Source organism: Propithecus coquereli, unplaced genomic scaffold (genome assembly GCF_000956105.1).
Source record: "Propithecus coquereli isolate 6110/MARCELLA unplaced genomic scaffold, Pcoq_1.0 Scaffold48, whole genome shotgun sequence".
Classification (NCBI taxonomy): Eukaryota; Metazoa; Chordata; class Mammalia; order Primates; family Indriidae; genus Propithecus; species Propithecus coquereli.
In genome coordinates, this window is record NW_012150618.1 from 7433355 (window position 1) to 7447005 (window position 13651).

Here is a 13651-nt window from a genome sequence, read left to right on the forward strand (position 1 = left end):
CTTTTTTAGAAATGGGGTCTCACACAGTCACCCAGGCTGCAGTGCAGTGGTGTGACCATAGCTCACTGCAGCCTCAAACTTCTCACTCAAGAGATCCTCTTGCCTCAGCCTCCTGAGTAGCTTGCAGAACAGGTGTATGCCACCACACCTGGCTAATTTTTTTTTTTTTTTAGAGATGGGGTCTTGCTATGATGCTCAGGTTGGTTTCAAACTCCTGGGATCAAGAGATTCTCCGACCTCAGCCACCCAAAGTGCTGAGATTACAGGCATGACCCACCACACCTGGACGACTATTAAATTTTTGAAATCATGCCAAAGAATTTACATGAATAATAATAGTCCTAAATCCCAATTTTTTACTAGAGACCCAATGTGCATAGATTTATAGGATCCCAAAAACTAGACTAAGAAAAAACAAAGAAAGGAAAGGAGACGAAACAACAAAACCTGAACCAAATAGTGCTACAGGAATCTTAACACAAAAGGGTCATTTGTTTGAAGAAGGTATTTTTGAGACTAAAACCTGTCAACCCCTTAAATTCCTACCTTGTCCCTCTTTACCTTTTAAAATTGAGAAAAAAGGGAACAGATGGAAATATCTAAGCAAATAGTAGTTAGATTACAGGGTTTAGTCAATGAGCTATGACGGAGCTAAATGACAAAATACAGCTTGGCATCCAGAGGTGCTAATAAAGTACTTCGCAAATAACCAGACTCTATGTAAGAAAAAGTATGAGACCCCAAATTTAAATTTATTTAAGGTGTATCTTGCTTACATGTGAAATGTACTACAACTAGGTCTCAGCAAGGATTCAAAAACACCCTAGCAAATTCTGTAAATTATCTGTGGTATGGAGGGCAAGAATTATAATGAGGATAATCAAAAATCAGGCCTCTCTTTACCTTTTTAAGCTAATAGTTTTTATCTTCCAACCAATTAATCTTTTTCCTAGAGTTACTGATAGGTTTAAAATTGCCTTATTTGAATTCAGTAAGTTTTGATTTACCTTTAATGACTAGAGAAATATTGAAGGCAAACCAAACTAGATTATTAGACTGAATAATTTAGACATTGATGTTGATTTTACCATTTTAAATATGGATATAATTTTAATAAAATTTTATCCCATTTTCTTATGAATGACATTATTGAAGCAATATAATTGTTCTAAAAGGTCAGGCTATTCAAATAAATATGAATTAGGACAACAGAAAACATGACAGATGTTTTGCCTTCTGTTCATTTTATTTTTGTAAGTAAAAGACCTGGTTAGATAATCTTCCTGCTTAATTTCCAAATAAAATACTCATATCAATTTTCACATATATACAGTAAGAAACACATTTATATAAGTTTGAAAAGTATAATGGAAGCAGTTTTAAGTAATCTCCATTTAACCAACTCACTGGATTAACTGATGCTCTCCACTTCCTTGGAAAAGCACACAGATTAATGCCTGGGATAAGCCACAGACCGTCAGAGAACAGGCGCACCCTACCCTTCCATTCCCACTTGCTGCAATGTATGGTTAACAAGGATCATTTGAGTTTGTGACTGTAGTGGGTTGAATAGTGTTCCCCAACAATTTATGTTCACCTGGATCCTCAGAATGTATTCTTACACGGAAACAGTGCCTTTGCATATGTGATTAAGGTATGTGTTCAGAAAAGCTCATATTGGATGCAAGTGGGTCCTGAATCTAGTGAGAATGTCCTTGAGATAGGAAAGGACACAGAGACACACAGCCATGTGAAGACTAGGCAGAGATTGGAGTTATGTTACCAGAAGCCAAGGAACGCCTGGGGCCACCAGAAACTGGGGCAAGGAAGACTGGATCTTCCCTAGAACCTTCCGAGGGAGTATGGCCCTGCTGGTGACACCTTGATTCTAGAATTCTCGCCACCAGAACTGTGAGAGAATAAATTCCTGTTGTTTTAAGCCACTCAGTGGTGATCTGTCACAGCAGCTCTAGGAAAATAATACAGTTACCAAATTGATTATGCCAGTTAAACTTTTTATGGTGATTACACAAGCCAATGACATGAGCATAAAGACTTGTAGTTTCTATGAAAGCCAAACTGAATTCTTTGGCAAGACTAGGTAACAGTGGGTTTCCTTTAAAAATTAAAAAAAAAATTTAAAGCTATTGGTTAATTAAGTGTGGGAAAAACAATTCTAAAAGATTGCGAAGAAATATAGTAAAAATCTACAAGAATTCTGCACCTCTGGTTCACATCTATGTAATGTAATGCATGTGATTTGCACAAGAAAGATAATAGAAAACACCTACCAGTGGGCCTATACTGGAAGGCAGCTATGCTAACCATTATATCACCAACATCCCAGCTCAGCAGACCTATATTGAAAAGTTAGAAAAAACCTGGGTCCTTTGGCAAATAAAGAATATTTATATTTTAAATTAAAATGTCTAAGAAAATTATATATATATATATGTATATATAATGACACCCTACTTTAAATAACCCTGGATTAACCAAACAACTAAGAGTTTCAGATGACAGGACTCCTGCTATACTACCAGAAGGCAAATTTGTTATGTCTAAGGCCAGTTAACTTTAAATACGTATGGTCATCTCTTCAATTGCCACAGCTCTATAGATGCAGATGATTCCAGGTGATAATTTTCACCTGATTCAATTTCTGTCCTTACAAGGCCATGCCTGCTCAGTTTCACATTTTCCACGGATGAAATCCTGGGTTAATATTGTGGGAAGAGATGCATGCCCATTACACACACATTCCCTGATTTTCCAAAAATGCAATTTTTCCTTCACCCTGTTAGAAATGATAATATCATCATGTTCTGTCAAATTTTGAAGAGAAGCATTTGCCCTCCTCTCCAATTTTACCTTTTTTTTTTTTAATTTTAGACATGGACTCCCTAGCAGTTGGCAGGCCTCAGAAAAGAATTCACAATTCATTTTCTACCTTTTACTATTTCACTTTATGTTATGTTGGAGGAACATAAAATTATGCTATTGAAAATATTCTGTATTACTGAAAAATATATATAATATACTAATAATACATAATGATTCATTTATTTCTTCCCTAATTATCCTTCTAAATGCAGAACTACAGATTTACTACAAGAGACAATGAGTTATTTCTTTTTCAGAAGGTAATGCTATTTATTTTTTTCTAAATGAACAAGTTAAAAGAAAGCACCAAGTATACCACCAGTTAAAATGAAACTTGAAAACTAGCAGGTTCTCTCTTCCAAAATGACAGCAGAAATGCTATCGGACAAGTAAATTAATGCCTGAAAAGTATTAACTCGACAAAACCATATTTTACTAAAATAGTTTATTGCAATAAGATATTCACTGTACTCAAAATCAATACAAAGTTATTAAAATTATTTACATACAAATGAATAAAACTATATAATTAGTAACGGATGTGAGTAAACATTTTTAGCCTCTAAATCAACACATAACTTTCTAAGGCTTGTTAATAAAACCTTAGAAAATATAGCAAAGAAAAAATAGCTGTTAAAATCCGCTGATTTCTGTAAGAAGAAAAGTCCTCCATGAAGGTATATTTGAGACATATAATTTATTCCTTTGAAGGGTAGCTGGAGAAAAGTCTGATTCACTTCTGTTATGGCAGTCCAGGGAACATTATGATTAGTTAAATAGCATATTTTCCAAACGTCACACATCCTATACCTACTTCCCCAACAGATTTTTCCTCAATATTAATGTCAAAGTAGACTGCATTTCATAATATATAAATTAAAAAGTATCCACATTAGTTTTTAGTCAGTTTGGAACTAATGTCCATGGGGTAACCAACTACTACCAATTCTGGTATTTGCATGTGTGTTCACTTAGATATGCCCCAAAAAACTGGTCTGTTGAATTTAAAAAATATATTAAGATGCCAAATAAATCTATTTCATTATGAAATGGAGACTTTGATTAAGAATATATTTTTATTAGGCATTTTGGTAACAAATTATTACTCTAGTTATAGCTGATTTATTCAGTGTATTTTTAAAAGCAAATGAATCCCACTGTGGTTTTTCTTGAAGGAAAAATCATTTCTCCAGTTGTTGAGGGGTACTAAAAGCTTCGTACACATTAGCAGCAAAGTCTTTCACTTGCTCCATCATCAACAGATCCTAGCAAAGATGACAATAAACATTATAGTTTGCAAAAAGTATAAATAATTTGAATTCATTTCTACAATTAAGCAATGAATTTAGCTCTAAGTTTTGTGGTAGTTAAGGCTAAGAAACAAACCATTTAAGAAAAGGAATATTTTTTCTTATAATAAATTCTAAGAGATAGTTATTATTTAGGTTCTTATATGAGGGATGGGGTGGTATTATAAGCATTCAAGTGTGACTTTGAGGAAAAAAACCCAAAATTGTCTTCAAAGGAATTTTTGTGTATGTCAAGTGCTAGATAAGTATCTGTTGCATAAATGATTACAAGACTAAAGTTACAAGACTAAAGGTACTTTTTCTGGAAGCTGACATAACATAGTTAAGGCATACTACTTTCTAGAAGATGTAACGTGTATATGTAGTATGTGCATATTTTATATATACACACATACACAAACCACACATATATACTTTATTTCTCATCTATTTTTGTTATATTTTTTCAACTTGCAGGCAACCTGCTATATATGTATGTATACTTTATTTTTTAGAATGTTTTTAAAATTTCAGAATATTAAAGGGGTATAAGTGTTTTTGTTACAAGGATACCTTGTTATATACACTTTAGAGCAAAGGTTCTTAACACTCCAAGGGGTTTGCGGAATGTTAAAGAAAAGGAAAAAAATTACATCTTTAGTTTTACTAACCTCTAACTAAAATTTGGCATTTCCTTCAATTATGAATGCAGGCAACAAACTGATGGTACTAGCAGGCTCTGTCAATTTGTCTTCAATAGAAATCATAGACATTTTCATATCATATGACAGTTGTGGAAGTTATCAGAACTCCCATTCCATCTTTATTTAATGCATGATAAAGCAGCACTATTGATACATCATAAATTTGATTTTAAAAGATGTTTTGAAACCTACATATAATTGGTTTCCCTCAAAACTTTATGTGTTTTACTGTATGCATTTATAGACATTATTCTGAGAAGGGGTCCATAGGCTTCACCAGACTGTGAAAAGGTCCATGACAGAAACCGTTGAGGGCCTTGGTGAGTGCCAACAAATAGGAAGTAAACCTGGCCCTTCAATTTTCTTAAGTATCAGAAAACCCAAGTGAGCTTTAGGCAGGTTTTGATCTCAATCACTTTACGGTTAAATTCTCTCATCAGGCCAGGCCCACTGGCTCATGTCTATAATCTCAGCACTGTGGGAGGCCCAGGCGGGAGGACTGCTTGAGACCAGGAGTTTGAGACCAGCCTGGGCAGCACAGTGAGACCCTGTCTCTACAAAAACTAAAAAAAAGTAGCCGGGCATGGTGGCACACGCCTGTAGTCCCAGCCACTTGGGAGGCTGAGGCAGGAGGATCGCTTGAGCCCAAGAGTTCCACATTACAGTGAACTATGATCACACCACTGACTCCAGCCTGGGTGACAGAGCAAGACCCTGTCTCTAAAAATAAATAAATAATAGTATTTATCATGTTTGGAGTGCACAAAAGAGAATTCGAGTAAAATGCCAAACTAACCTGATCAAGGATAGTGCAAAATTTTCTTTCTGCCTAAAAAGAGCTCTAAACTCCTTTTTCCTTAGAAGAGGTATATAGACAAGTTTGAGAAACACTAATATTATAGTGCAAAAGTAGCCATAAATAATACATAAACCAATAAGCATGGCTGATGTCCAATAAAACTTACAAAAACAGGTGGTTGGCCAGATTTGGCTCATAGTTCATAGTTTCCTGACCCCAGCTTTAAGTAAAGACTGTAAATCTGTTCAAGTACTGTATCCTGATGCAGCTTCCAGGATGTTTTCAGTAGTCTGAGATAAAAATTGCATATCACAGGGTTGGTTGATAGGTTGGTTCACAGGTTGGTTATAAATGCTCTCTCCTTATGTTATCTGAAAGCAATCTAGTAATAATTTCCTTATTTGAAATAAATTTGAAAATAATATTGAACAACCACCTCTCTCAATTGTTTTCTGATGCTCCTATTTCCTACCTTTCCCTGCTATACTATCATCTTAATATCTTCGACCACAGCAATCAGCAAAGTCTGGCCTGCAGGCCAAAGCCACTGCTGCCTGTTTTTTTATATAAAGTTTTATCAAAACAGCCACACTCACTTGTTCACGTATTGTCTACGACTGCTTTAATGCTACCAAAGCAGAGCTGAAGTTTCCACACAGAATGTACATTGCACAGGGCCTAAAATATTTTCTATCTTTAGAGAGTTTGCCAACCCTGTTCTACAGCATTCCTACAATAGGATCTCCTACACACCTCTGTGGGTGAAGTAGTAGCAGTAATCCAAAAGCATTAATTTTAAGTAAATTAATATATTAATGAAAGCAAAGGTTTCATGAAAGATAAATGGAAATAGTACAACATATGACAATTTATTAAGTAGACCACTTGGTATCTTAACTCATAGAAGTCACAGTTTAAAAAATTGGTAGATGTCTTGTCATCAATGGTCTAGTATATAAATTTAACATACATCCAGTCACACTAAAAAAATTTTACTGAACATTAGTATCAATGGTGTTTTTACTAGGTTGAAACCATTTCTTTTTATTACCAATTAATTTTATTGCTTTTATTACCAATTAAGTAATTTTATGTGATCTACTATACCTACTGGTCAAGCAAGAGACTTCTACAGAAGTGGGCAAAGGTAAAGTTTAAATGCAGCAGTTACAACTTTTTTTCTCACACTGGTATACAGGTGAAGCTTAAAATTCAGTGAAATGAGATCGGCCTTACTCACTATTTCTTCTGCAGTGTGAATGCCCAGTCCTATGGGTGAGAAAGATGACATAGAAGACTGCAGAGCACAGCGAGGGAAACGTGCATGTAAAGGACAGGCTAATGACACCACAGTGAAAGGAAGAAATACACCCTTTATACTCAGGGCTCATCATGTTCCCAAGAGCAAAACCTCTACAGAGAAGATACACTAAGTTGTCTGAAACAAATTACACTAAGAAGATGCCATCTTTACACTCAGTCTTTAGGGTCTCTTCTCACTGCACATTATTGCAGCAGTTTGCAATTGAGGTGTATTGCAAGTAATTTTTTTTTGACTTATAAGACAATTTTCAAGTTTGCATATGACTCAGAAACAAAATGTATGGATTCAAAGTTATCCCGTTAATAACATCAGTCTCACTCAATGCATTCCAAATGCTTTCCTAAGAAAGAAGATGGAATTATAGGAAATCTAGTGAAAAATTTAAATAACTCATTGTTTATGCAGCTTTTAGTGAGATTATTGATGCACTATTAACAGTTATATTTTATTAATTACTAAAATGCTTTACTTCTCCACAAAAGATCTGTCTCAAGGCTCAATCTTCTTACTAGCACAGCTTAATGCATAATATTAATGCTATATAAATTCAACTGATCAGTATAACATACCTGGACTAAAATGCAGTCCTAGAAGTGTTGGACTATACCATGGAGAAAGGAACTCCCAACTTACAAATTTGCTATCATACATTATTACTCTCATGGGGCATTCTACCACATTCTACATGTAATTGCAAGTTCTGTGTTTTTTTGAACAAATATCACAGCAAAGAATGTAACTTCTTGCTAGACAAACATGATCATACCAAGAATACAATTTGTTTTTAATAATACCCCCAAGCTTTCTTCTTACCTGAACAAAATGACTAGGTGTTTCACTGCAAACCGAATGGATCTGTCCATTTACTATTGGAATTATCTTAGCTAAAGGCAGGCTGACACTGGAAAGACTGAAAAGTCATCATAGTAATAATCATTGTCTGAAATTACCTCATAGGAATTTAACATCTTAATTATAAAAGTAATACACAGTCATTGCAGGCTTATGGAAATCTATTAAAAAGAAAAAAACCAAACAATTTTATCACCTAGAAATAACAACTATAATTGACACATGGTTAATTTCTTCTGGTAATTTTTATGCATATCTTTGTTTTTTAACATAAAACTCTCACCTTCCAAGCACACTGTTTTTGCATTTTTATCATTATGAACATTTTTCCATCTTATTAAACATTAAGTTTTTATCTGATTGTTTTTAATTAATTATATAGTAACCCATCCTCTAGCAGTTGACAATTTACATTATCAGCTCCTTAGAGTTGGGCATTTCAGTTTTTGCCTAAATTTTCTTTCTTTTTAAATTTTTTTTTAATTTTTGTTTTTTTTTGAGACAGGGTCTCATTCTGTTGCCCAGGCTGGAGTGCAGTGGCATGATCATAGCTCACTGCAGCCTTAAATGATCCTCCTGCCTCAGCCTCCTAAGTAAACTACAGGTGTGTGCCACCATGCCTAATTTTTTTTTTTTTTTTGGTAGAGATGGGGTCTCGCCATGTTGCCCAGGCTGGTCTCAAACTCCTGGACTCAAGTGATCCTCCTGCCTGGACCTCCCAAAGTGCTGGGATTACACGCGCGAGCCACTGTGTCTGGCCTAAGTTTTCTTAATATAAATAACTTTTTGTATAAACATGGAATTGCTGGGTCAAAGGATATGAATGTTTTCAAGGCTTATAACGCATATTGCCAAATGCCCCCTGCTTCCCCAGCAGATTATCTGCTCCGCCATGCCTTCTTTCTACATCGAATATTTTTTCTTTAATCTTTGTATGTCTAACAGGTGAAAATGGTATCTTATAGGTTAAATCTGTAGTCTGTATTTCTCTTAATTACTATCAATGTTGAATGTTTCCCCCCCTACTCTGGTGAACTACAGCATTATCTATTAGGCTGTATAAGCAGGAAGCCTGGGCATTATCCTTGGCACTTCCTTCTTCTGCCTCTATCCAATCACATATCCTAAACATTTCTTAAAAGTGTCTACTTCTCCCCATTGCCAAACCTAGTCCTAGCATATAAATTTAACATACATCCCGTCACATTAAGAAACTTTACTAAACATTGATATCAGTGGTTTTTACTAGGTTGAAACCATTTGCTTTTATTACCAATTATATAAATTTTAATTAAAATATAGTACATAAAATTACTTAAGCCTTAAGACTGATGATGTTTCCCACTTCTCTGTCCAAATCAAGAGCCTGCTGGTCAAGTGAGTGACTTCTACAAGAGTGGGCAAAGGTAAAGTTTAAATGCAGCAGTTACAACTTTTTTTCTCACACTGGTATACAGGTGAAGCTTAAAATTCAGTGAAATGAGATCGGCCTTACTCACTATTTCTTCTGCAGTGTGAATGCCCCACCCTCATGGCTGAGACAGATGACATAGGACTGCAGAGCACAGCGAGGGAAACGTGCATGTGAAGGACAGGCTAGTGACGCCACAGTGCTAGTCCAAGCTAAGCATTATCTCTTGTCTGGACTATAGCAATGACTTTCTAGTTTATAAGAGCCCAAGGAATATTTTTTGGATGAATAAATGTATATATGACTGTACGTGATATAATGACTTGAATGACAGGACTAATTTTTGAGTGTGGGTTGTAGACTGAGTATTATTACATTAAATATTACATCGTATACATTTCAATCTGTGGCTACACTAGAAAAATTTCCTTTTAAATATCATGAAAATGTCCGAAGCTATCAACCAGTGTGCTATGCTGAGATTTGAGGTGATGTTTAAAAAGAAAAAAGGAAATGGGGAGCTTTATGCATTCCTGAGAAAATCAGCCATTATTCTCTTTCATGGTACCTGTGCAGCATTTTTCAAAATCTGTCATGATTTTGTTTACTTATTTGCTGTCTCTCTCCCTCACTATCATGCACGCTCCATGAGGTTGGTACCATGTCTATCTTATTCATTGTATTATCCCAGCATATAGTAAAGGACCTGGTGCACAGTGGGTGCTCAATATATATGTGTTGAATTGATTAATAAAAACCTTTATTCATCCACTGTTATGTTCTGCCCCCAACAATGTTTCCCCCATTCTTTCTCTTCAAAGCATTCAAAATGACCCTACAATGTAAATCCCATGATGTCACTCTCCTGCTCAAAACTCTCCAGTGGCTCCCCAGTGTTCTCAGGATGACAACCATAATCTGCACATGCTGTATTCTCCAGCTTCTTCTCATAGCATTCTTTTCCTAGTTCTATCTGTTCAGCCACCATACCCACCTCTTTCCAGGTCCTGAAATGTACCATGGTCCTCCTGTCTTCAAAGTCTTTTCCCCGTGGCTCCTGCCCAGAACCTCAACTGCCTCACTGCAGTCCAAGGCCATATATAATAGCTTCCCATCTTTTAATTCTCAGTTCAAATTATTTCCTCAGGGAAACTGTTCAACTTTCCATGTTTGTTCAAGTTCTTTTATTATATAACCAATGTTCTTTTCCTTTATAACGATTATCATAGTTTGTTCAATTATGTTTACTATTTCCCCAACTAGATTGTAAGATCCATGAGGACAGAAAGAAACCTAGTACAGTGCCTGATACAGAGCAGGTGTTCAATGAGTGTCATATGAACAAATTGGCCATGTGTATCTGCTCTTTGGGAAATTATCTGTTTGTGTCTATGAAACAAATTTTCCTTCTAAGAAAAAAAATTCTTTCTTTAGGTGTTTCCTTCCTTAATTGATATATAAAAGTTCTGTATATAATGCTATGTATGACACATATATTGCAAACATTTCCCTCAACATATTACTCACATATAATATTGATTATAAAGCTTATAAGGCTTGTTTGATCTATAAATTTTATATTTTGTACAGTCAGATCTATTTTTTTCTTTATATAAAGTTTTTTACTTTCATTCTTAGAAAGACCTTTTCCATCTTGAGGTCAGGTAGAGATTCACCTGTTTTTTTTATCAATTCATTTGTTTTTATTTAATACATTTAATGTTTAAACCTCTTGGATTTTATTTTTTGCTATATGTATGGTACAGAAGGGCTCTAACTTTATTATTACTTTACAATTAGTCACTGTAAAATGACTAATTATTTGTCTTATCAACATTTACTAAATAAGATATCTTTTCTCCATCATCATATACTCATATCCTATATATTTTGAGGCCTGTTTCTGAATTTTATATTCTATTCCACCGATTTACCCATTCTTTTATGAGTAACATTATTTTAATAATTACACCTTATATAGCCTCTAGGGAAAGCATATTCATATTCTTTTTCAATAATTTCTTAAATATTCTCAGCCCATTTTTCCTCTAGATCACCTTTATTATCATTTGTCAGGTTTAAGATTAATAAAGCAACCATCCTTCAATCCCTAATAAGATTTTGATACTTTGACTACATTTATAGATTAATTTTGGGAGGCTAATTTTATAATTTTTAGTTGATTCGCTTGGGTTTCTAAGTATAAAATCTGTCACCTTCATATAACATTAATTTTTTCCTCTTTCCAAAACTGATATCATTTTTAAAGACAGTATGAATTTAACTTAGAAAATCAAGAGTTAACTGAGTTTATTAGAATAGTAAAGACACTCAGTAAGTTGTCTATTTTCAAGATAAATATATAAAAAAATCAACGGCTTTCCTGAATTTGGTTCTCAAAATTGGTCTTTTCCTAGCCTTACTACATTGGCTAGAATAACAGAATGATACTGAATAAATATGTCAACTGAACATCTTTATATTGTTTATAAATTTAATGAAAACCATTCTAGTGTTTTACTATTAAGTATATTTGATTTCAAACAATCTTTTATTATATGAAAAAGTATTTTTTATTTATAGTAAGAGGTTTTATCAATAATAATGTTAAATTTTACTGAATGCCTTTTCGGCAACACTGAAGACGATGTTTTTATCCTATTAACTTATTAATGTTATTAATGTTACCATAATAGCTTTCCTAGTTTTAACCCTTCTTGCATTCTTAAACCTTAGTCACAGTGTTGGAGAATAATAAAAATTATGGGCTCTGATATTAGACATAAGTTATTGAATATCTGGCTTTACTGCTTCCCAGTGGTTTGACCTCAAGTTATTTCATTTTTCTGTGTCTTAGTCTCCTTACCTCAAAATGAAGAAAATACTAGTACTCATTTTTCCTAGGGTTATTTTAAGAATTCAAAGAGATATATTCTGAAAAATACCTACTATCAAACTAGCACATGGAAAAAATATTGGCTGTTGTTATTGTTCCTATATATTTCTGGATTTCATTTGCTAATATTTTATTTAGGATTCTTATATCTATATTTATACCTTAAGTCTTATAGTTCTCCTTTGAGGTCCTATCTTTATCCATTATATTTTCTATTGGGTTACTATTGGTGATAGGACAGGTTTTGATCTTTAAGTATTCATTATAAACATATACACATATATCATATATATATGTAATATATATACAGCATATATATAAATATACATCAGTATAATTTAAGCCTTTATTAGTTTTTATCATTTTTCAGTCAAGCCAAGAGGTCAATCCAGACCTCTTCAAGAGTCTGGATTATTAATTATAATAAACATAAATAATTACGTTTTGTGTCTTAGCCAGTAATTAAAAATCGTACTTCTCTTTTCTTAATCGTACTTCTCTTACTATGATGGATAGAACTTCTACAACACTGTAAACAATAGGGATGACAATAGGCATGATGGAAATGTCACTGGTGTTGAATTACAGAGCATGAAATTGGTTATTGAAATGAAATGTACAACCTTAGGAAATGACTACTGAGTGCCTCGTATGTGTAAAGAGATACAAAATGGCATAAGATAGTCTCTTACTTTGAGAGGAGGCTTAAAATGTAACTGAGGAATAAGACTCCAATTGAAGGTAGCACAAGTAGGTTTGTACATGACAGTGCAGAGAATGAGTTAAGAAAAGGAAGACTATCAATGGCTGATGTGGCTGTAGTGTAATTTTATAATTCTTCAGTGTATCAGATCAAGTATTTGTTCATGTTAAAACAAATATTATAATTCTGTATCACCACTTGGGAAGTATCTAATACCTTGCTACATACAGATTACAGTGAAATTTTATTAATTGGAGCACCCTGATTTAGACAATATATTGGATGGGTCTTGAGCTGAAATTTATTTTTGTATAACTTAAAAGAATTTTAAAAGATGTTAGGGTGATATTTAAATTGCTTCAGAAAATAAACTTTATGGCTCTAAGCATTGCAAATGCTCAATGTTAATGGCAAATTATTCTTTTCTATACAACACAGAAGGGTCCCAGAGAATTGGGCAAATGATATCCTGCCCTGTGTTTAAGAATTAAATTGGATATTACTCAGACATATTGCATATCAGTTACTATTTCCCCAAATTTTAATGGATGAGTTTATAATCAGTCAGTATTGATTTAGAACCCATTATTTTCTGAGTTTGATATAAAAAAACTACATAACAGAGGTCCTTAAAGTACATTATGAGACCAAAGGTGCTCATGTAGAGATGATAAAGATAAAACTGTAAGATATCTTATGGCAACATAAGTCCATGATTTAGTAACAGTTATGATTAAAATCACTAACAGGCCAGGTGCAGTGGCCCATGCCTGTAATCCTAGCACTCCGG

General features: G+C 33.9%; 1 protein-coding gene across 1 annotated transcript in view; it reads right to left on the reverse strand.

Moving 5' to 3' along the window:
- Positions 1-3313: 3313 nt before the first annotated feature.
- The window catches only part of PEX3 (peroxisomal biogenesis factor 3), a 38858-nt gene continuing 28520 nt past the window's right edge, over positions 3314-13651 (reverse strand). The window contains exons 11-12 of the mRNA XM_012655554.1: positions 7813-7909; positions 3314-4148 (exon numbers count right to left, since the gene is read on the reverse strand). Coding sequence (XP_012511008.1) covers positions 4065-4148; positions 7813-7909 — 181 coding nt within the window. The 3' untranslated portion in view covers positions 3314-4064. The remainder of the gene's footprint in view (positions 4149-7812; positions 7910-13651) is intronic.